At 58.6% G+C, this 20,335-nt stretch overlaps 3 protein-coding genes across 3 annotated transcripts; all 3 read right to left on the bottom strand.

The window, feature by feature from the left end:
• Nucleotides 1-7: 7 nt before the first annotated feature.
• HOGA1 (4-hydroxy-2-oxoglutarate aldolase 1) lies at nucleotides 8-3,016 on the bottom strand. The gene is made up of 7 exons (XM_054382557.1): nucleotides 2,788-3,016; nucleotides 1,615-1,743; nucleotides 1,411-1,538; nucleotides 1,164-1,298; nucleotides 899-995; nucleotides 592-725; nucleotides 8-157 (listed from the first exon to the last, which is right to left on the bottom strand). The coding sequence occupies exons 1-7, from the start codon at nucleotides 3,014-3,016 to the stop codon at nucleotides 8-10; spliced, it is 1,002 nt and encodes a 333-aa protein (XP_054238532.1).
• A 931-nt stretch (nucleotides 3,017-3,947) lies between these two features.
• On the bottom strand, nucleotides 3,948-6,381 carry ANKRD2 (ankyrin repeat domain 2). The gene is made up of 9 exons (XM_054382289.1): nucleotides 6,307-6,381; nucleotides 5,846-5,959; nucleotides 5,603-5,764; nucleotides 5,308-5,415; nucleotides 5,046-5,144; nucleotides 4,728-4,826; nucleotides 4,502-4,600; nucleotides 4,141-4,239; nucleotides 3,948-4,052 (listed from the first exon to the last, which is right to left on the bottom strand). The coding sequence occupies exons 1-9, from the start codon at nucleotides 6,379-6,381 to the stop codon at nucleotides 3,948-3,950; spliced, it is 960 nt and encodes a 319-aa protein (XP_054238264.1).
• Nucleotides 6,382-8,104: 1,723 nt separating this feature from the next.
• On the bottom strand, nucleotides 8,105-12,506 carry UBTD1 (ubiquitin domain containing 1). Its single transcript, XM_054382770.1, has 3 exons — nucleotides 12,440-12,506; nucleotides 8,746-8,973; nucleotides 8,105-8,527 (listed from the first exon to the last, which is right to left on the bottom strand). The coding sequence occupies exons 1-3, from the start codon at nucleotides 12,504-12,506 to the stop codon at nucleotides 8,142-8,144; spliced, it is 681 nt and encodes a 226-aa protein (XP_054238745.1). The 3' UTR covers nucleotides 8,105-8,141.
• Nucleotides 12,507-20,335: the final 7,829 nt, after the last annotated feature.

Genomic DNA, 20,335 nt, shown 5'->3' with positions numbered 1-20,335 from the left:
GAACCCTTCACAACCAGCCATTGGTGCTGAAGGTGCTTCTCAGCTCCTCAACCTGGGTGGGGCTCAGCGGGGCCAGAGGTGGGCGGCAAGGTCCCCCATAGTAGCCAAACCATTCCATTGCCTTCTTCAATCCTGGGATCCCAAACCGGCGGGTGACCTATGGGAGGTGTGGTGCGGGGGCTTGCGGACTCAGCTAAGACAGAGCAGCCTGCTCTCTGAGCTCCTGCACCAGCCCCATGTGGGGCTGCAGGGCTGAGCAGGGTCCAGGCTGGCTGCAGTGCCCCAGCAAAGCAGCTGCACTGGGGTGGGGGACCCTGGGGAGGAGCAGCTCCTGCCCCCCATCGCTGCCTATAGTCAGCAAAGGCTCCCACAGAGGGGCAGGCAGGCACCCACTGCCAGGAGACACACTGCTCCCAGCATAGCAGGGCTGGCATTTCCTGCTCTGCTGCCTCCCATCTGGCTCAGCTCACCAGCTGGGTGCTGTGCCATTCTGTCCCTACCCACCCACCCATCCCCAAGGATTTCCATCCTTTGTTGTCCCACAGCTCTGCCATGTCCCACCCTGCAACCTGAGGGGTGCCACCTGCTCACCGCCATGTTGGGCTCAATGAGCCGGTGCTGCAGGTTGCGAGCCTCCTGCCAGCTGCCCTCACGGCACAAGCGATCCAGCTGGCACAGTGGGTCCCCCAGGACGTTGGCAAGGGCACAGACACCCCCAGAGGCACCTGGGAACACCAGGGCACCTTGGCAGCCAGCTTGGCACACTGTGCTCAGCTAGCACATCCCAAGCATTGCCACCACCCCTCACCAGCCTCCCCCCACCCAGCTGCCAGTCCTGGCCAAGTGTCTCCAAGGCAGCACCCCATGGCCCCAGCTAAGCAGGGGCAGCAGCACCTACCTAGGGCATAGCTTGCCATCAGAAAGCTGGCTGATCCTGCCAGCACCTGGAAATCCTCCTGCTGTGTCTTGTGGACCATCAGTCCCATACGGCTAATCTGGGAAGAGACAGGCAGTGCCCTGGGATGGGCATCACCCTGTCTCCCCTGCATGGGACTCATGGCATCCCCAGGGGCAGGGGAAGGGCTTCAAGTCCCAGCTTCACATTTCCAACTTGGAGCCAGGTTTAGTAGCAGCCACCCCTCGCAAAACCTTGTCCCACTCACATCCCCACCACTGTCTTTGATCCCAACGATGTTGGGGTGCTGAGCTAGGGTGAGGACAGCCTCCAGGGGCAGGTCCAAGCCTGTGTTGGCAGGGACGCTGTAGAGCACCACGGGGATGGGAGATGCATCAGCGACCTGCAGGAAGTCAGGGAAAGCTCAGAAACCGGGTGGGACTGAAATGTGGGAGATGCATTCCCCATCCTAGTCTCCCAGATGGAATTACCAGCAGGCATTGGGCATGGCTTACCTCTGTGTAATGCTGGACCAAGGCAGCGCTGGTCATAGCCCCCCGGTAGTAGCAGGGTGTCACAACCAGGACCACATCGGCCCCTGCCTCTGCCATGCTGACTGTCAGCTTGATAGTGGCCTGGGTGGCTGGGAAGGAGGTGAAGCAGTGAGAAATGACCCAGGGGACCCCCATGGCCCCTGCACTGCCCATGTAGGCACTCACATTCACAGCCTGAGCCGGCCAGCAGCAGGCGGTCCCTGGGAAGAGCCTGGCGCACACATCTCACCACATCCAGCCGCTCATGGGGGGCCAGGCAGGGGTACTCCCCATTGGAGCCTAGCACCACCAGCCCTGAAATGCAAGCATGGGAAGGGCAGTGCCTGGACACAGGAACAGAATGCCCGTGGGACAGTCCTTCCTGCCCTGTCCACACCTCACTTTACACACCAGGAGCAGTCCAGTGCCCACACCTGGTGGCTCACCTGGGCCAGAAGGCTCCTGCAGGTGCCCCAAAAAGCCCTGGGCTCCCCCACAAAGGGCTTATGTGGGTGTGTGCCCCCTAGATGGCAGTGCCCACCTGCACTGCACTGAGGACTGGAGATACTGCCCCCTACCCAGGCACCCTGGTACATGCCATGCCATCCTGTGGACTGAGCATGCCACCTGCCTGCCTCCATCCCTGAGAAACCACCCCACAGAACACTGCTAACAAAGCATTAATTGATGCCCACAGCCAGGGTGTGCCCACATCTGGGGCACACAGACCCCTTCCTTGGGACTCTGCTAGCACCACAGACACAAGCCAGCCAGCTTCAGCCTAGCACTGCTGGGTTCTGCCATGGCATCTTGGGCACCCAGGCAGGGTTCTGCACCCCAGGGCATCCCTTTTCCTGTCCCTGTCCCTGCAGCTAGGCAAGCCCTGGACTCACAGCCTTATCAGAAAAGGGGAGACCCAGGGCACATCCCTATGACTTCCAACCTCTCCCTGCAGCACCTCTCATCTCCTCGCAAGCATTCACCATGGGCAATCAGCAGCCACGCATCCTGGTGCTCTGAATCTGTGTGGGTGTGCAGAGGGTAGGCACAAGCTTGCACCTCTGTGTGGAGGATCTGTGCAAGCCTCAACATGAAGAGTGTGAATGCAAGCATGCACTGGAGAGTGGTATGAGAGCCAAGGACATGGGTGTGCCAAGGACACGTATGTGCCGGGGCACTTGCTGTGCGAAGGGCCCTAACTGGATCACCTGAGGGGCTGCCAGTCCTGGAGCAAAGTCCAGCTGGAGGCTGGGAGGCCTTGGGAAGCTGGCAGGCTGACAGTGTGCTGCTGCACAGCCCCTGTGATGGGCAGTGACCTGGCAGGAGCCTGCACAGAGAGGAGCAGCAGGCAGCACTTACCTCGAAAGGGGATGCTGACATAACGGCGCAGGTTTCCCTCCAGCTGGACATAGTCCACGTCCTGCACAGGAGAGAAGGGGGTGGCAAGAGGCGGAAAGATGCCCCTGAGGTCAAGTGTGTGTCCCGGTCCTGGGAGGGTGCTGAGCCTTCGGCACTGCCCAGGGGCTGCCCAGTGCAAAGCTGCCAGGGCACGCCGGAGGGGCGAGGTGAGGCAGGTGCTGAGCGCCATGGTGGCTGGGTGCTGCTGCTGACTGTGCTGCTTGCCCTGCTGACGGGCAGTTAATGTTTGATGGGGCATGTGAGGGACCGGATACTCGGTTGGACAGACAACATGGGGGGTGGTACCGGGAGAGCTCAAAATGCTCTCTCTCCTCCAGAAGCTGACTGTAGAAGCTCAACATCCCTCTGATGGAACCCTGGCCACCTCAAATGTGCTTTCCCTTCTGCTTGACAGTTGTGCCAGCCATCCCTCTGGCATCTGCAGGGCTGGGCTGCAGGGTCAGGGAGGGACTGGGTGTTGCAAGGGCTCCTGGGACTGAGTGCAGGGCCCACCTGTTCTGGCTGTTGCTGTAGGGTGTCCTGTAAATAGGTGAGTGAGAGCATTTCTAGGTAGAGAGCAATGAGCACTGTCCTTGGCAGAAGTGACCAGGCCTGCTAAGGGGCCACTGTGTCCCCATGGAATGACTCCAGCAGGGAATGCAGGAGAGCAAACAGCCATCCAGTTTTGTAGAGTGGCTGACTGACAGGGTTATGATTGCTTCTCCTCAGCACACCACCAGCCTCCAGCACAGCATGGTCTTGGGTCAAATTGCCTGTCATGTAGTTTTCCTCCCTGAGATTGTCTAGGGGGAACTTGGAAGCACTGAGAGCAACCACGACATCCCTGTATTGAGAAATCCTGTCCTTGGATCACATGACCATGGTGTCACTGATACCTGAATCCCTGAGCTAGGAGGCAGGGCACTTCCACACTGTTGAATAACCCAGCTTCCTGGATAAACCAGCTTCCCCAGCTCCAGCACCCCTGGCGCAGGCCATCCAGCCCCACAGCCCTCTGGAGCCAAATGCTGATCTTTGCTGGCATTTATTGACACAGAAGAGTCTCAGCTGGATCTTGTTCCTTGGAGCTGAGCCCTGTCCCTAGTCCCTGCCTGACACCTTCATGCAGGGACCTCCATCTCTCCCTGTGGCTGCTCTTTAGTCTCCAATGCCTGGCGTGTGTCCACTTGCCACTGCTGCACCAGATCTGTTGGAGTCTTGCCAGCCTGCAAGAGTGGGAAGAGAGAGGCTGGTGTGAGGTTAGCACACCATGGCAGGGCAGCAAATGGCTTCAGTGCTGGTGCCTTCCATCACCTGGTTCCTGGCCATCATGTCAGCCCCATGCAGGATCAGCATTTTGATGATCTTGTAGCGGCTGAGCCGTGTGGCATCATGCAGCGCTGTGTCGCCTTCCTGTGAGAGACATCGCTTTGCTAGGGATCGTGGTCCAGCTCTGGGGACAGAGAGCCCCTGCCTGTCCCCAGCATTGCTCCTTGGTTCCCCACACACCCACCTCCCTAGCGGGAGAGTGCCTGCCGCAGCCCTGGCTGCAACTGACAGCACCCACAGGGGTGTGTGTATGTCTGTGTGTGTCCTGCCACGACTGCCAGTAGCACTCGGAGAGGTCAGCCAAGGGAGGGGGTATCAGTGCTGCATGTGTGGCTGCAGCACTCACCCTGTCTGGGGTGTTGATGTCCACTCCACAGTGGATGAGGTGCTCCACGATGTCAGGGTGCCCAGTCCTGGTGGCCACATGGAGAGGGGTGCTGAGAAGCTTGAGGGGAAAGGAGACGGACACCAGAAGGGATCAGTATCTACTTCTGCTGACCCAACACAGGGCCAGCCCTGGCCCCCCCCCTCCCCCAGCACAGCCTCATGCCCCTGTGATCTGCCCTGCACACCTTGTCCTTCACGTTGAGGTCTGCCCCACGGTCCTGCAGCAGCTTCACAGCATCCAGGTGCCCACCTCGGCAGGCCCAGTGCACGGCAGTGCAGTCCAGCTGAGCACACAGAGCCATGTCACAGCAGGGGACACCTCCACTCTGTGTCCATCTCCCACCCCAACCAGTCTCTGTGCCCAGGCTGAGCCAGCAGAGCCCTGCCTGCAACCACCTCAGTGGTGGGGACAGCGCTACTGTGTTTCAGGGTTGCCTAACCCTGCTGTGCCAAGCCAGGAGACTCAGACCAGCACCGAGCTGGGGGGTAAGATCCAACCTCACCCGGTCCCTGAAGTCAATGGTGGCACCGCTGTCCAGCAGCTTACACAGGATGTCTGTGTGTCCCTCCAGGGAGGAGCGGTGCAGGGCTGTGCGGTGGAACTGTGGGGTAAGGTGCTGCATTAGTGGCCAGATCAATCCTGCCACACCCCAGCCCAGTCTTACCCCCCGCCCTGTCCCGAGGGTCCCAGCCCCTGCCAGCAGGTTTGGTGGGGCACAGCAGCAGGACACAGGCAAGGGGAAGCCCGTGGCCTTGGGAAGCTACCTCGTCACATGTGTCAGGGGGGCCACCGTCTGCCAGAAACTTCTCGATGACACACATGTTTCCCTGGACAGCAGCTCGCAGGAAATTTTCCGGCTCCACAGGACCCTCCTGGCAGCAGGATGGGCTCAGGGCTGGGGCATCGCAGGGGCACAGGAAAGGGGACAACACAAGGGGCCCCCTGTCCTGCTTCCCGGGGAGGTCCCTGGCTGGCAGGGTGACCCACGAGCTGGCCTGCGGGGACTCCAGTCCCTGTCCCAGCAGCTCCCCTCCCACATCCCAGGACCTCCCGACATACAATCTCCAGGGGCTCAGGTGGAGGAGGGGGCTCAGGCGTGGCTGCCCGCTCCTCCCGGCGCTGTCGGCGCTGCTTGCGGAGCTCGATGAGGCGCTGGATGCTCCCCACGTCAATGATTTCCCGACGCAGGTCCACCGAGCTCTTCCGAACCCGCTCTTGGCCCTGGGGGGGACAGACGGTGCCCTGTTTGCCTTCTATGCCCCTTGCCGCCCCACAGCCCCCCTGCACCCTGACCCCTCTCACCTTGATGGCCTCAAGGCCCCAGTTCCTGGGACCACAGTGTTTCTCCTCCTCCAGCTCCGGTGTGCTCATCCGCTCCACGGCTGGTGGCTCTCGTGCACCATCCCCTTTGAGTCGCTGTGTGGGCACAGGGGTGATGCATGATCCTGGCTGGGCATGGAGCACGTCCACCACCTCCCTCCTCAGCCCGCTCGTGGATATGGCTTGCAGCTTGTTACTGAAGTCTACAGGATGTCCAGCAGCCCTTAGGCTTGTGCTTGCCCACCTGCCTTTCTTAGCAACCTGGGTACCTTTCTGCTGCTTGGCTCTACCCCACGGGCAAGAGCTCCCAAGCTGGGAACCTGAGAGCCCTTGGCTACCTTTCTACATGCCCAGGGATAGCACGGTTGGTGCCAGCCTCCTCACATCCAACTCCCTAAGGACAGACCCAGTGCCAGGTGGATCCCTCTGCCCCATGGACCCACCTTCTCCTCCTCCTCCTCCTCCTCTGCCAGTTTCTGCTCAATGAGCTCCTTGGCCCGTTCAACGTCCAGCTCCATGTCTGTCTGCAGTGCACAGCCTTGTGCAGGATGTGGCCTTTTCTCCTCAGCACCACAAGCAGAGCCTGGCCCTGGCTCCCAGTGCTGCCGGCAGCTCCACTGGCTGCACAGCTTTATGCCGCTGGCCCCTCCGTCCCACAGCCCAAGGGCACTAACAGCTGTGGCTGCTCCACATGACTGGGGCAGCTTTACCATGAGCTCACCCTCCTGCTTTCAGGTGGCCCTAACTCACCTCCCCAGCCCCCCACCCTCTTAAAGAGACCCACTGACCCTGTCTCCAGGCTGCCTGGCACCCCTGTGCTGGGTATGACGAGCTGGGGTGCACAAAGTCTGTTGCAGACAGTCCAGAGAAGCTGGGCAAAGTGGAAACATGGCTCAGGGTTGCACCATGTACCCATGCCACCCACTCTGAGCAGCCAGGATGCTCCCCCATGGCTCCTACCACACCATCTCCAGGCAAGCAGATGCTGCAGCACCCACTAGTATTGCCCAAGGCTTCCTGGCACCCCAAAGTTGCAACGCCCACCACAAAGGAAGGTGATTTGGCTCCCCTAAACCTCTCAGCCAGCAGCAAGCAGCACATGATGCTGGGAGCCACAGTCCCTCTGTGCCACTTTGGAGGATGACCTCAGGTGTGGAGCATCCCAAGCAGCCCTGCCAGGATCCTGGTGACTGCATGGCCTCCTCCACCACGCACGAGCAGCCTGGCAGTGGGACCAGCCGGCAGAGTCGGCAGCTATTCCTGGCAGTGAAGACATTGTTCAGACCCTCTGGGATTTGTTCTCCCCTTTTGTAAGATGAGGCCAGCGCTGCCCTGTGCTGGGACAGTTAATGCGCTGGGCACCAACCCCCAGCACAGGACGTAGGGGAAGGACAGATGGGACATGTCACTGTCACTGCCTGGGGGAATTCCCAGGGCCACCCTTGGGTGCCCTGTCCCATGAGTGCCACAGCCTCTGGCTGTAGAAAAGCACCATTTTCACCAGGACAGGCAATAATGGCCACAAACATGGTCCTGGGACCATTCCCTTCCATGGACTGTCCTACCTGGCCCCAGGGCAGACAAGCTGAAACCTCTGGAGGGGAAGCACCTGAAAAGGGAGATGATGGCCCCATGCCTGCAAACAGCCAAGACAGCAATGCCAGCTGTGCTGGGGAAGGGTCTGGGCAGACAAAGAGCCAGGGTTGGCAGGACAGTCTCAGGGTGGCAACAGGGATCTGAGCTGGGGCACCCAGGGCCTCCCCTGCCACATTGTGCCCATTCCAATATGGGAGATCATGTCAGACAGGCATGGGGAACTACCCCAGCAGTGGTCCCCTCAGCCTCCTCCAGAGCACAGAGGAACGATGAAAAGGTTTTATTGATAAATACAGACTATATACAGAGGGGAGACATCTCCACCCAGCCCAGCACCCTAGGGCCTCCTGGCCAGGGGAGCTGGAGCCCAGCACGTCACAGCCTCCCTGCCAGCACAACCCAGCAGTGGGGCCCTGACCGTGATAATCACCCCAGAGACATTTGGTCTTGAACCTCCTGCAGGAAATGCAGTCTGTGCCTGTGTGCCAGCCAAGAGAGGCCACTCCAGCAGCACAGCCCCATGCAGACCTTCCTGGGGGTCAGTCAGTTGGAGGGGTCTGCTTTGCAGGGAAGCAAGGGCTGCCCTAGCTCTGTCAGGGCTGAGATGCAGCATAGGGCATCCCCAGAGGTGCCACTGCCCCCTAGTCCCCTGCCCTCTCCCAGCAACCAGCATGGGAGCCTCTCAGTTCCTGGATGGCAAGGGCTGGTTGACAATCACTTGCACAACAAAATCCTTCTGGATCTTGGTCTCTTGCAGCCGTGTACGGTCGGTGAGCAGCTTGCCCGAGAAGAACCAGCGCTGCCAGGCCAGGTCAATGCCCTCCTGTGCCTGCAGCTGCTTCTTCAGCTGCCCGATGGTGTCTCCCATGCTGGCGTTGAGCCGCAGGTCCTTGCCGGTGGAGAGCCGCACCTTGAGAGCAAACTCCCGTCGGGTGTTTGGGAGGGACTCTGCTGGCTCTGCAGCTGTCTCCTCGCTTCGCTCCAGGATCAAGTTGACAGGAGGTGCCAGGCAGTAGACAGGCAGTTGGTACCGGTTGCCCAGCTCATCGTAGCACTCTGTGAGGGACCCTGCAGATGGCAGGATGTGATACTGTCAGTGGACATCCCCATGGACCGTGGGGACAGGTCCACCCCAGGCAATGGGGCAGAGCCTACCTTGGCTCCCTTGGCTGGGCTGAGCTGCGACTGTGGCAGCTGGAAACACCTCTCCAATTTGGGACCCCCATGTGCCCAGATAAGGGACACTCAGCATCCACTCCACCCACATCCCCAGTGCCATCCCTCACCATGAGGCAGGGTGATGTTGGCTCCATCCAGGATGGCCTGCGCTAGGCTGTGGTCGTTGGCCTCCACGGCATAGGCAGCTGCCTTCAGAGCATCCCAGATCTCCTTGCGGCCCTCAAAGGCAGGGGCTGTGTCCCAAAACTCATCCCGCTTGCTGCGCAGCTGCCCATCTGTCATAGGGTAGTCGCTCTTCCACTTGGGACGCTCCTTCTTCAGGGGCTCATTGCGGCCTGGGGTGGGGTAGGACGTTCAGCCAAGGAACGGGGCTCCCTTGGGCCCTGAGCCTCCCATCTCCACAGCTTCCTGGGGACCCTGTGCAGCATGCACAGCAGTGTCCAAGGGACCACCCTGCCCCTGCCCAGCATGGTCCCAAGTGCATTCAGGGGCAATGCAGCTAAAGCTACTCCTGCCCAAGGTCCCACTGGTCCCATAGCAGCTACCCAAAGTGACAGCCTTTGCCCCCAGGAAAGGGAAAGGGCTCTTGTCCCCATGCTAGGGGGATCAGGCCCTGCCCCACAGGGTGGCTGCCGGACCTCAGGTCCCTTTGAGGCAGAGCAGTATTTATAGCTTGGAGAATTAGCCAGGAAATAAGCTGGTGAGATGGAGTGGGAAGGGGATTACAGGGGCTGAGCTGCAGTCCTGGCAGGCAGAGGGTGGAGGAGGAAACAGGACTTCACTGACCTCTCTGCCCACCCCAGGATGGCAGAGACCAGCTGAAGGCAAGACAGCATTCCTAGGGCATCAGGGTGGTGAGGGGCACTGCTAGCGTGGGGGGCTGCCAGCCCACAGCAGCCCCAGAAATGGGCCAAACTGAGCAGTGTCTCCATTAAACAGCCATTGGCCATGTCCTCAGGGACCTCCAGCAGCCAGCACTGCCCAGGGGTCTGAGCCACCTCCATGCCAGTTGCACAACACCCTGTCCTCTCTACACCAGACTGCAGCCTTATGAGAACAGCCCTGTCCCATCAGCCCCATGGTTAGGCTGGAATCTTGGGGCAGGAAGGAGCTGTTGTCACTCCCAGCTGAGCTGGGGACAATGAGTGACAACAGAGCCTTCCTGCCGCCACTCTCCCTGTGGCAGCCAGCCAGCACCTTTCCTGCAGGGACAGGACATGGGGGATGTGAAGCCCCAGCCAGGCAGGAAGGATGTCTGTGCCCGCACAGTGACCTGCTGTGCAAGGGGATGCCACACATCCCTGCTGCTGGGGACAGCCACCAATGCCAGCTGCAGGCTGAGCCACGTTCCTCAGGCCACTTTTCCTGGGCAAGCGTGTGAATGACACAAGGCACTGCATTGTCCCACCCCATCCAAGACCACTACAGCCAGCACAGCATCCACTTTCCCAGCAAGCACCCAGCCCAGAGCTGGACACAACGTGTGGCACCCACCCCAGGACTCCCCATGGGGCACAGGAGCTCAGCTGTCCCAGGTGGGACACTAAGCATTCCTGATGGCAGCATCCTGCCTGCACCTGCAACCCTGGAGGAGGGAGGGCAGCCGGCTGCAGCCAACACTGCCAATTCAGCAGTCACGGTGCTGGGCAGTGAGGGATTTGCAGCACCACAGGACAGAGCAAGGTCACAGGCAGCACCTACCCCGGCATGGTGGTGGAGCATTACCAATCATGGCCAGGACCAAGTCTCCACAGTGCTGTGGCCACAAGGATAGGGCAGGCATCCTTGCAGCTGGGACTGGGATGCACACCAGAGCTCTCAGCTGTCATCCCCCTGGCTCTGCTTGCAGCAAAGCAGAGAGGCTGGCCAAAGAGAGGCAGTAGGGTCAGAGCCATTGGGCCCAGCCACAGCAGGGAGTAGGGACAGGCTGTGGCCACCCATGCAGGCAGGCATGCCCAGCAGCCTTGCCCAGGTAGGTAGAAGCTAAGCCGTATCTATTTATTGCTACCACCCAGTCAGGCCCCACAGCCTCTTCTAATCACCTCCTGCTACTCTATTCCTGGCCCCTTGTGCAACTCTCCACTGCTGGACAGGTCTGGCCACTCACTGCACCCAGACTTGAGCCAACAAGATCTGGCTGGCAGTCCACCTGTGTCCTGCCCTGTGCCTCCAGCACCATCCCCCCACAGTGCCCTGCTGAAGGGACCCTCTGGCAGGAGGCTGTGCCCTGGAGGATCCTCTGCCCCAGGGCTTGCTCCCTACCCATCTGTAGCCCCAGGCAGCCCCAGCTCATGAGTTCTGGAGTCCAGCTCACCCCCAGAGAAGATGCCAGCCAGATGGCACACATCACTTCCAGCAGTGCTGGCTGGTCGTCTCCTGGGCCAGGCAGGGTTGGGGTGGCTGCATGCCACCGGCATTCCCTGCTCCTCCTGCTGCTGGCCACCTCAGGAGCACTGTCACCTGCTGGTGGGAGCACTGTCACCTGCTGGTGGGAGCCCTGTCAGGACTCCTCTGCTGGGGATCACAGTGAGACCCAGACATGGCAGGAGCCAGCTGGGCTGCTTGGCAGGACATTCAGAGAACCCCTCCCCGCTGACAGCAGGTCCTTGCGTGCTGGAGCCTGCCAACTTAGGGTAGTGTCCTTGTAGTGAGGGCAGCTGCATCCTTGCTTCATCCACCACCACATGCTAAACAGTTCCCATGGGCTCATGGCACTGCACAAGCAAGGGCAGCAGCCAGCCTGGGCATCCCAGCACCAGGTACAGTCCCATGCTCCCGGTAAGGGACATGCTGCAAGAAAGCAGCAGGAGCGGCCAGAGGCACTGGGGCACCAGAAGGGGGCTGCGACCCATCCCAGGAGAGCCTGCAGGGAGCAAGGGGTGGTGGATGGAGACACAGGTTTTGCACAGCCAGTTGCTGCCTGGCACAGTACAGACCAGGGATCCAGACGCTGGGATTCGACCTCGCGCACACGCTTCCTGCTCCTCCTCTCCCGCCACCTACCACCGCTTTGCCATAAACAGAGTAATTACCGGCTGCGATTGCATCGGGCGGGGAAACAAGGGGAAGGCGGGCGTGATTCACTCCGCCGGCCCACGTCCCCTCCGCCCGCCCATCTCCGTGGCCCCTGGGACCCTCCAGGGCAGTGTCGTGCCTGGAGAAGTGCCTCACAGCACCAGGGTTCTCGGCGGCTCGTAACTTCGACGAACTGCAGGGATGCACCAGCATACCCTCACCCCGCTCCTCCACCGCCGCTGCTCCCTGCCCACCCCGCGTCTGGATCCCAGGCACCTCCCGCAACTCCTAGAGAGTGGGGACGAGGCTGTGCCTGTCGGCAGCAGCCTAGTGTACAGGCATCACTGACCCGTGGCAGGGACCCAGCAGTGAGCAAGAGGCGGCGCGCCGGGGGACACTGCCGAGTCCCAGCCGAAGGCATTCGCCACCCTGAAGAACCCCGGGGCACCCACTCCCTAAAGCTGGGAACCGGCGGGGCTGGGTAGGACGCAACGTGCACTCTGACCCTGCAAACCCCGCAGGGTGCCAAGGCAGGAGCTGTGATGCCTGCTCGCTTTCGGAACGGCACACCTGACCAGGCTTCCACGGTGCTTGAGGATCCCTATAGGCACAGAACGGCTCCTGGCGGATAGACCCCTCCCCGCCCACGGACGGAGCCTCTCCGATGCCAAGGCTCCTCCCGCACACGCCACCCTCAGAGGTACATGAGACCCCCGGTGCCTGCAACCCCATCCATGCCCAGGAGGGACAGCCTCGGCGGGCTGGGCTGGACTCGGCCCTGCTCACCTGCTCGCTTGCGGGGGTTCCCGGCGGCGGGCCGCTCCCGGCGCTGCCGCCCCACGCAGCCGCCCATGGCAGGGCTCAACAGCAGCGGTGCTCGGCATGGGGCCGGACCGGCTCCGCGCTGCGCCCGACCACGGGGCCCAGCGCCGTGCAGCCCGGCTCTGAGTGCCGGGGCCACCCCGCCGCCGGAGACACCCCGCACCGCGCCCCGCCCCCCCAGGTGTGCATGTGACCGCCCGCACTGGCCCCGGCCCTATCACCGGCTCCGCCCACGTGTGCGCCCCCTTTCCCACAGCACTTTTGTCCCCTCCGCCTCGCCGTACCGCGCTGGATCTGCCCCTTTACTGCCCCCTCTCTACGCGAGGCTTAGCGCATGCGCGAGGTGGGAGGGCCGGTGGCCGCTGCCCTGGGCGCGAGGTGTCATGGCGGCGGCCGGGGCGGCAGTTGCGGTGCTTGCTACCACCGTCCAGGACTTTGTGTCTGGGCAGCAGGATGGCCGCGCCGCAGAGGTGGCGGCAGGTACCAGGCGGCTGCGGGGTGGGGCCGGGCGTGGGCACAGCGGCGGGGCCGGGCCGGGCCTGGCCTGGCCTGGCCTGGCCTGGCCTGGCCTGAGGCGGGCGTGGGCACAGTGGAGGGCTGTGGGGTTTTAGGATAGGCTTTGAGGGTGAGCATAGGGATGCGAGGCTGGCTGTGGGTTTGTGAGGCAGGGTGTGGGGCTGGACACAGGCAGGGCTGTAGGGCAGGGTTTAAAGAACCGGGCAGGGTGCGGCAAGATGTGAAGGCGTGGGACGGAGCGTGGCCGTGGATTGTGAAGCTGAGGCATGAGGCTGTGGTGTGGAGCAGGGCGTGGGAGGATGGGTAGGGCCTCTGGCTGTGAGGTGAATATTGAAAGGGGGTTTAGGACTAGGGACTGTGAGACAGGCATAGGTAGCAGCTGGGGTGAGGGTCTCTGGGGGTGAGGCTGAGGTGGACAGTGGGATTTTGGCGAGCTGGGGTGAAGGCAGAATTGTGGGGTATAGAGATGGGGTGGGATTGAAGGTGTTAGGTTGCTGATGGTGTCTGGCACCCTTCTAGAACAGGGCATCAAAGGGAAGGATGTGGCATGGCATGTGTGAGCTGATGGGAGCATCAGGCTGCAAGCCCTGGCACTGGATATTTGAAGGAGCTGCTATAGGTGCTGCTGAGTATGGCTGGCTGGGGAGTCACCATGGCTGGGTAGTAGACAAGCTTCCAGTGGGAAAAGAGCTCCTGGCCTTGCCAATGTGCTGTGGGAGATAACTGATGCACTGACATCTCTGACTCCGGTTTCTGAGGTCCAGGCTCTCACTGCCCTCACTGGAGTTTCTTCTCCTTTCCCAGCAGCACTTGAGACATTTGGTTTCCTTGGATAATTTGTGTTTCTTCTTGAGGTAGTGATTCAATTACTTTGTCACATCAGGGTATTTGCAGCTTCAGGAACATATAAGGATAAGGTGACATGTTTGTGATGTGTTTGTGTTGGCTGCAGTGTGTTTTGGAAAGATGTTGAGAGACCAGAGAAGGACTATCTAGTTTGCATTACTTACAGACCTTTCCCAAGACTGATAGGTTGTGAACTGATCCATGATATCTTGGTGGTGAGATCAGCTGGCAAAATGGGAAGGTAACCCAGTGGTCCATGTAACACAGAGTGAAGAAAATGCCGAGGAAATTTGGAGGAGTTCACTAAATTGTGTGACATTCAAGAGTTGCACAAAGGCTTTGGCGTGTTAGGCATAGACGGGAAAGATAACCTTACAGCTGCTGCTGTCATCTGTGGTCATGTTACAGAAGTGCCTAGAGAAAGCTTTGTCTCTTTGAAGCCATACGGAAAAGCCACCTCTGCCCTCCCTGCCTCCAGCTCTCACCAGCCGTATGGCGCTTGTGACAAACCTACCTTGACAAGTGAGGGGGCCGGCAGGCATCCTTTGGCCCCTCTGACCTCGTGTAGAATCACTCATCAGAAAGCATTAAATTACATCATGTACCCTTGAGCAAAAGGGGAGGGTTTTTTTTTTTTCTAACCTTGTGGCTGTTGTGCAATTGTTGGAAGAAACTCGATGAGCTTCTCCCATGTATTGCTGAGCGCTAAATTGAGTGCAGTTTGGCAAGGGGAAGAAAGGCCTTGGTGCTGTCACAGGCACCTTGGACTGTACAGGTCAGTGAGTGTCAGAAGGAGGCTGAACTCATCTTTATTAAAAGATGGGGAGAGAAGAATGCTGCCATCACGAAATCCATCATATGCTCCCCATGAATACTGTGCTCGCGTTTTGAGGGTGTGGGTGAGACAAGAATTGAAAGCTCGCAGAAATGATTAACGTCTAGAAGAACACTGTGTGAAAGAGGGACAGATGTGTGAGGAAAGGGAGCAGCTTGATTCCCAGTAAGAGTCCAGCAAAGGGTGAATGGCTTGCTTCTGTTAAGCCCCGTGGACTATAGGAACACCAGACCCTACTGAGATTCAAGGTGCTGCTGCCAGATGTTGAGGCAGGAGTTTCACGGGCCCACCACTGTACCTGCTGTGCTGGAGTGGCAGGTCCAATTACAGCTGCACTTGCACTTGAGCTGTGGCCTGTGTGGTTCTGCCTGTGAGCAGGAGGCAGCACTTCCAGGCTGTGCTGTGGGGCTATTGTGGTCATGCCACATGAGGCAAAGCAGGTCATGGCCCTGGGTCCCTGAGAACAGAGTGAGTCCTCTTGCTGTAGCTGGGCGAAGGAGCTACTAACCACACAGAACATCAGTAGGCAGCTGTGGTTCAATCATTACACTTCAGCTCTTTCCGTTTGATTGAGAGAACAGCAGCTTTGTGGAGGTGCTGCTTTTGGTCTCGGAAAACACAGAGAGGCAAAGTGCTTGGCTACCAAGACAGCATTTTTCTCAGACCTTCCCTATCATTGTTTAGAGGCAGGAGGGCTTTCCATGGGCTTGCAGAGTGGGGTGTTGGTATTCTGAGTGTGAAGGAGCTGTTTGAACTCTCCCAGCAACCCACTCAGCTTTGTGACAGTGCACAGTCCCTGCTGGCTATTGCATTCTTCTGCAAGAAATTTTGCTGATACCTTACATCTATCACCCAAGGCACCCCCTGTTCCATCTGTGCCTCTTTACTCTGACCTGCTGGGCTCCCTCTGCTCAGGCTCTTTCTCACTGCTGTGCCAAGCAGGATTGGAAGCTCTATCTGTGGAGTCAGCACTGCCTGCTGTTAGAAAACACTGCCACCTCTTCTCCCTTCGCCACAGACTGCTCTCTCATGAACAGTGTGACTGTACTGGAATTAACTGCATAGGAAGGACCAGTAAATGCTTGCAAGAGCAGGAGGTGCTATCTGAGACAAGCCCTGAGAAAGCCCTGAATTAAACCACTGGGCTTCTGAGGGGATGAGTGCCCTGTCAGTTGTATAGGCAGGGCACAGTTGAAGGATGAACGAGGTCTTCTGGAGCGCCCAGAAGCTTTCCTAGGCAAAGAGGAAGGTGCTTTGTTTTGTGGAGGAAAGCCGTTTTGTCCAGGTATAGTGAGGGCTGATACTTGTTTGCCAGCAGTGTTCCTTGTCACCTGAGCTTACAGGTCTGAAGGTAAGACAGTCCCTTGCCTCCTGCCCCATGTCTGACCATGGGGCATGTACAGAGCTTTCCTACTGGGAAGGTGTCACACTGACAATGGGTGGTGAGGGTGGAGAATCTTCCCTTCTGTCAGGGCTCTTGCAGGATGTGGCAGGTCCTTGCTGAAGCCTCTGGAGGAGTGACTCTCTCCCCAGTTGAAGTGCAAGAATATTGAGGCAGGAGGTGAGTGAGGCAACCTGGCAGGATGTCTGAGTCACAGCTGGAAAAAGACTCCAGGAATCCCAGCACTTCATCTTCCTCTGACCACAGAGCTGCCTTTCTCCCTTCCCTCCATCTTGGATGGAGTTTACACAAGTCTTGCTCAGCATAATGTGGAGGTAGTGGAGCCAAGGTGAGAAGCTGGGTGATCACTAGTGTCTGGGCTGTTTGCTTGGCCGCTTCTCCCTTGGGAAGCACCTGAGGAGCTGCCTTCTGTCTTCTTCTGGCTTGCTCTCAGCAAACTGGGGCATAGTGAGGTTGCTTCTCTCAGGAGCAACATGGTGATGAATGCAGCCAGGCTGTGAGGAGAGGTGCAGGCAAGTTCAGCCCTTGCTGTTTGCTCTCAGCTGTCTTCCAGTTGAGGCAGCTCTTGGTCCCAGATATGTTTTCAGGCAGGGCTGGAGGCAGGTCCACCAGCTGAGAGCACATGAGTCCTTTTGTTCTTAGCAAGGTGCTGGCATCCAGACAACCTGTCCCACTGCAGTGCAGGGGCTCTCTCTTGGCATCCAGTTCCAGCCTCATGCCTGACTGATGGTCTGAGAGTCTCTTTGGTTCACTCTCTTTACCTCCTTTCTCCAGGGGTGAAAGATGGAAGCTGGACTGTGCTGCAGCTTGTGGAAGCCCTAGGGTAAGAAAAGTTTATTTGTGCTATATGTTGTGTAAGGGCTTTGCAGAGGAGATTCCTGCAAAGAGACACAGTGAGAAGGAAAAGTGCACTGGCAGCAAGGAATTTGTCCAGTCACAGCACCACAGCCTGGTGTGTTGCTGTGCCCTCTCAGGATTTGGGAACTGTTTGGGAAGGAGCAAGGCTGGAGTGACTCTTGATGCTTGCCCAGGATCAAGGAGAGGTGTTTTAGCTGGCAGCAAGTTGCAGGGCACTTTTCATTTGGGACTGTCTACAGCAGGAGGACATCCTCATGCAGCTGGATGGAATGCAGCTTTTTCTTCTGTGTCTGAGCTGTCATGGCCTGGGACTTGAGAGGGTTGCTCTTCCAGGATGAGGGCTGGATTTGCCTCATTGTAAGACGCTTTGCCCTTTTTAGGCCCCTGTGATCTTGGGAGCCTGAGTTCCAGGTGCAGAGCATAGTACAAGAGCAGTTTCTTTGGTCCAACTTGAGAAACTGAATTTGTGGCTGGGTGCATGCATGCAGCATAGTCTGGAGGAGTCTGCTCCCACCCTGTTGGCAAGTCAGGCAGGACTGGGCCACCACTCCGCTGCCCAGAGAGTAGCACCTCTTTGTTTTCATAATGTGTCTGCTCAGGATGTGTTTCCTGCTTGGGTGTCCCTGCTTACAACAGTCCTCTTGGACTTTCTTCCTACTTGGTCTAGGTCTTGCTTGGAGAACACAGACCCTAGGATGCGAGGGCGAGGCATCCAGCTGCTGTCGCAAGTCCTGCTCCAGTGTTACTCCCTGCTCCAGGAGAAGGAAGGTAAGAGCTGCTTTAGGCCCTTGAGTGGCTCCTGACAGGCTGGAGGTAAAGGCTGCCTGGTTGAGCGCCTGTCCTGCAGTCAGCAAGCACCGTGACAACTTTGTGCATGTCTCCAAGCAGTCAAAGTCCAAAGAGGGCACAGGGCCTCACACTGCAGCCTTTTTGCCAACATGAGTGCACAATTTGGGTGCCTCCCTGAATACACCAAAGCCCTGGGCTGCAGCTGGTGCCCCTGGCAGTGCGTAGGTGTTGCACACCCACGTGTGCTCAGTGCCACGTGGGACACCTTAGGGACACATCTGCATGTCAAAATCCTTTGTTGGTGATTCAGTGCAGGAAACCATCATTCACAAAGCAAGTTACACCACAGTCCTGTGGCCTGCCCAAAATAACTGGGGGAACTCTGGGACTTGGGGAGGAAGGGAGATGTTAATGGAGTGGAGGACCTGGATAGGGAGAGGAAGTTGCCCTGTTCATGGAGGCAAGGAGGTTTGGCAGTGTTAAAAGCTTCATAGCAATTGGCTGGCAGTGGGGGAAGCCAGTAAGTTCAGCCAAATTTTGGCTTGAACCGGGGGCCTTGCAGATGGGTAGGTGAACCTGTGGCAGCAGGAAGGCAAGGCATGGGGGTCCAGCTAGGAAGTAGGGTAGAGAAAGGTAAAGATGGAAATAAACGGTGCTTAGCCCTTCCCATCTGGCTGTCTATAAGACTCAGACTGGTGCCAGGCAGGGCTGAGAGCAGCTGTGCAGAGAGAATACACACAGACTAGCTACTGGTATAGCTGGAGTCAAACTGTGATGGGGACTGGTGTGCTCCAGAGGGGCAGCTGCAGGAGGGGAGGTTTGGTGGGGTACCTGGCAGGGTCAGGCCAACCGAATGAGCTGAGATAGAGCCAAGTCACCAGGAGCTCTGGAGGAGGGTAGGCAAAACCAGGTCCCTGGCAGGACGTGAGTGACTACTGTGACACCCCCAGCTGGCCCTGTCTCCCATCTTGTCCATCCTCACGCAGTTCATTTCTGAAGCACTGCATCAGGCTGCCTCCTGGGGGGTGTTTCTGCATCATCTGTGGGCACAGGATGCTGCGAGCTGGCTCTTCCAGTCTGCTTCCTGCTGCCACTCCCCAGGCGCCTGTGGCAGTGACTCAGGGACTGGGAACGTGTTGTGGAGACAGTGGAAGGGAAGCTGGAGCTCGTGCTTCAGCCCTGTGCCCCACCCCACGACATCCTCCAGCCTCTGCTGAGCAGGCATCAGCTGCTTCCCTGCTGGTGTCTGCACCCATGTGTCTGGGCAGGCCAGGGCAAATGCCTCTTGGGTAGCTCTAGCACCTTTGCAGTGGCCAGAGCTGTGTGCTGCCTTGCTGCATTAGACGTGGGTTGCTGATGGGGGGTGCTGAAGGTGTTTGAGCCAGGTGGGTGCACCAGACAGTGGCAGTTTGTTGTGTTCACCAGCACGAGATGTGCTTGCTCTTGGTTTGACACTGGTTTGTTTCCTGGTACTAACGCACGCTGGTGTCTGTTTCTGACAGTGCTGCATCTGGTCCTGTTCTATGAGAACCGGCTGCAAGATCATCACCTTGTGATCCCTTCAGTGCTCCAGGGACTCCAAGCGCTGGTGAGCTCATGCCCTGCAGCACCAGGATGTGCTCCAGGATGTTGCCTAGGAGGTGCAACACCTGGGCAGAGGTTGGAGCAGCATGTTGAGCAGGGCCACACGGGGTCAGCAGCTCCTGCCCACCAGCATTGCCCTATCTCTTCTCTGTTCCTGCTGTGTCCCTTGCAGAGGGACAGGGGAGAAAATGATACCCTGAGTTCATGCCCTGTACTGGCACTGGGGCAAGGATTCCCTAGCCACTCAAGGGAGCAGCACAGATGGCAGGCATCTTGTCTTGTCCTGTCTGTGGGGTGGTGACCTCTCCCTGGCTTAGGAGAGGTGTCTGCTCTGCAGAAGTGGGAGCTCTGTTCTATAGTTTTTTACTGTTGCTTTTCTTTTCCTGTCCCCAGAGCATGTGTGAGGTGCTGTCCCCAGGGCTAGCAGTGTCTGTGCTCAAAGCCATCTTCCAGGAGGTACATGTGCAGGTGAGCAATGTGATTTCCCATCCTCCTGCTTCCCGGGTGTCTTGGGATAGCCTGCATGCCCTGAGGGCTGAGCACATTCAGCAGCAGTGCAGTGTAGTGCATCCTTCAGCACAGTGCAGTGCTCCTGCAGAGCTTGGAGACTTGCATGTCTCACTGCAGCGTGAGAGGATCCTATTTACCCTTTGTCCTCTTTTCTCGCAGCCCTGGGGTAGTTATTTCCTTTGCTCTGTTCTCCAGGCTGTGTTTTAAGTGTCCTCAGCACTCAAATTTAAGATCATTTATGCTGGCCAGGCCAGCGTCTGGGCCTGGTGTAACTGATGGGGCACTCATGCTGTGATGAGCAGAGCCATTGCTTAGACAGGTGTACACTTTGCATGTGGTAACTGGGATCTGCATGCCAGGAAGTAACAGCTTAAGCTGTTGGGGGTCCTGCCCACTTCTCAACTGTATGTCCTGCCCTTGGGTGGTGGGGAGCAATGCTGCCATGTGTGGAAGCTTGTTTTGATTGCTCTGCTCCTTCCTCCAGTCTCTGCTGCAGCTGGACCGCCACACAGTCTACAGC

This window comes from Indicator indicator, chromosome 7 (assembly GCF_027791375.1).
Source record: "Indicator indicator isolate 239-I01 chromosome 7, UM_Iind_1.1, whole genome shotgun sequence".
NCBI lineage: Eukaryota > Metazoa > Chordata > Aves > Piciformes > Indicatoridae > Indicator > Indicator indicator.
The sequence above is the reverse complement of the archived record's forward strand: the minus strand, read 5'-3'. Positions and strand labels throughout refer to the sequence as shown.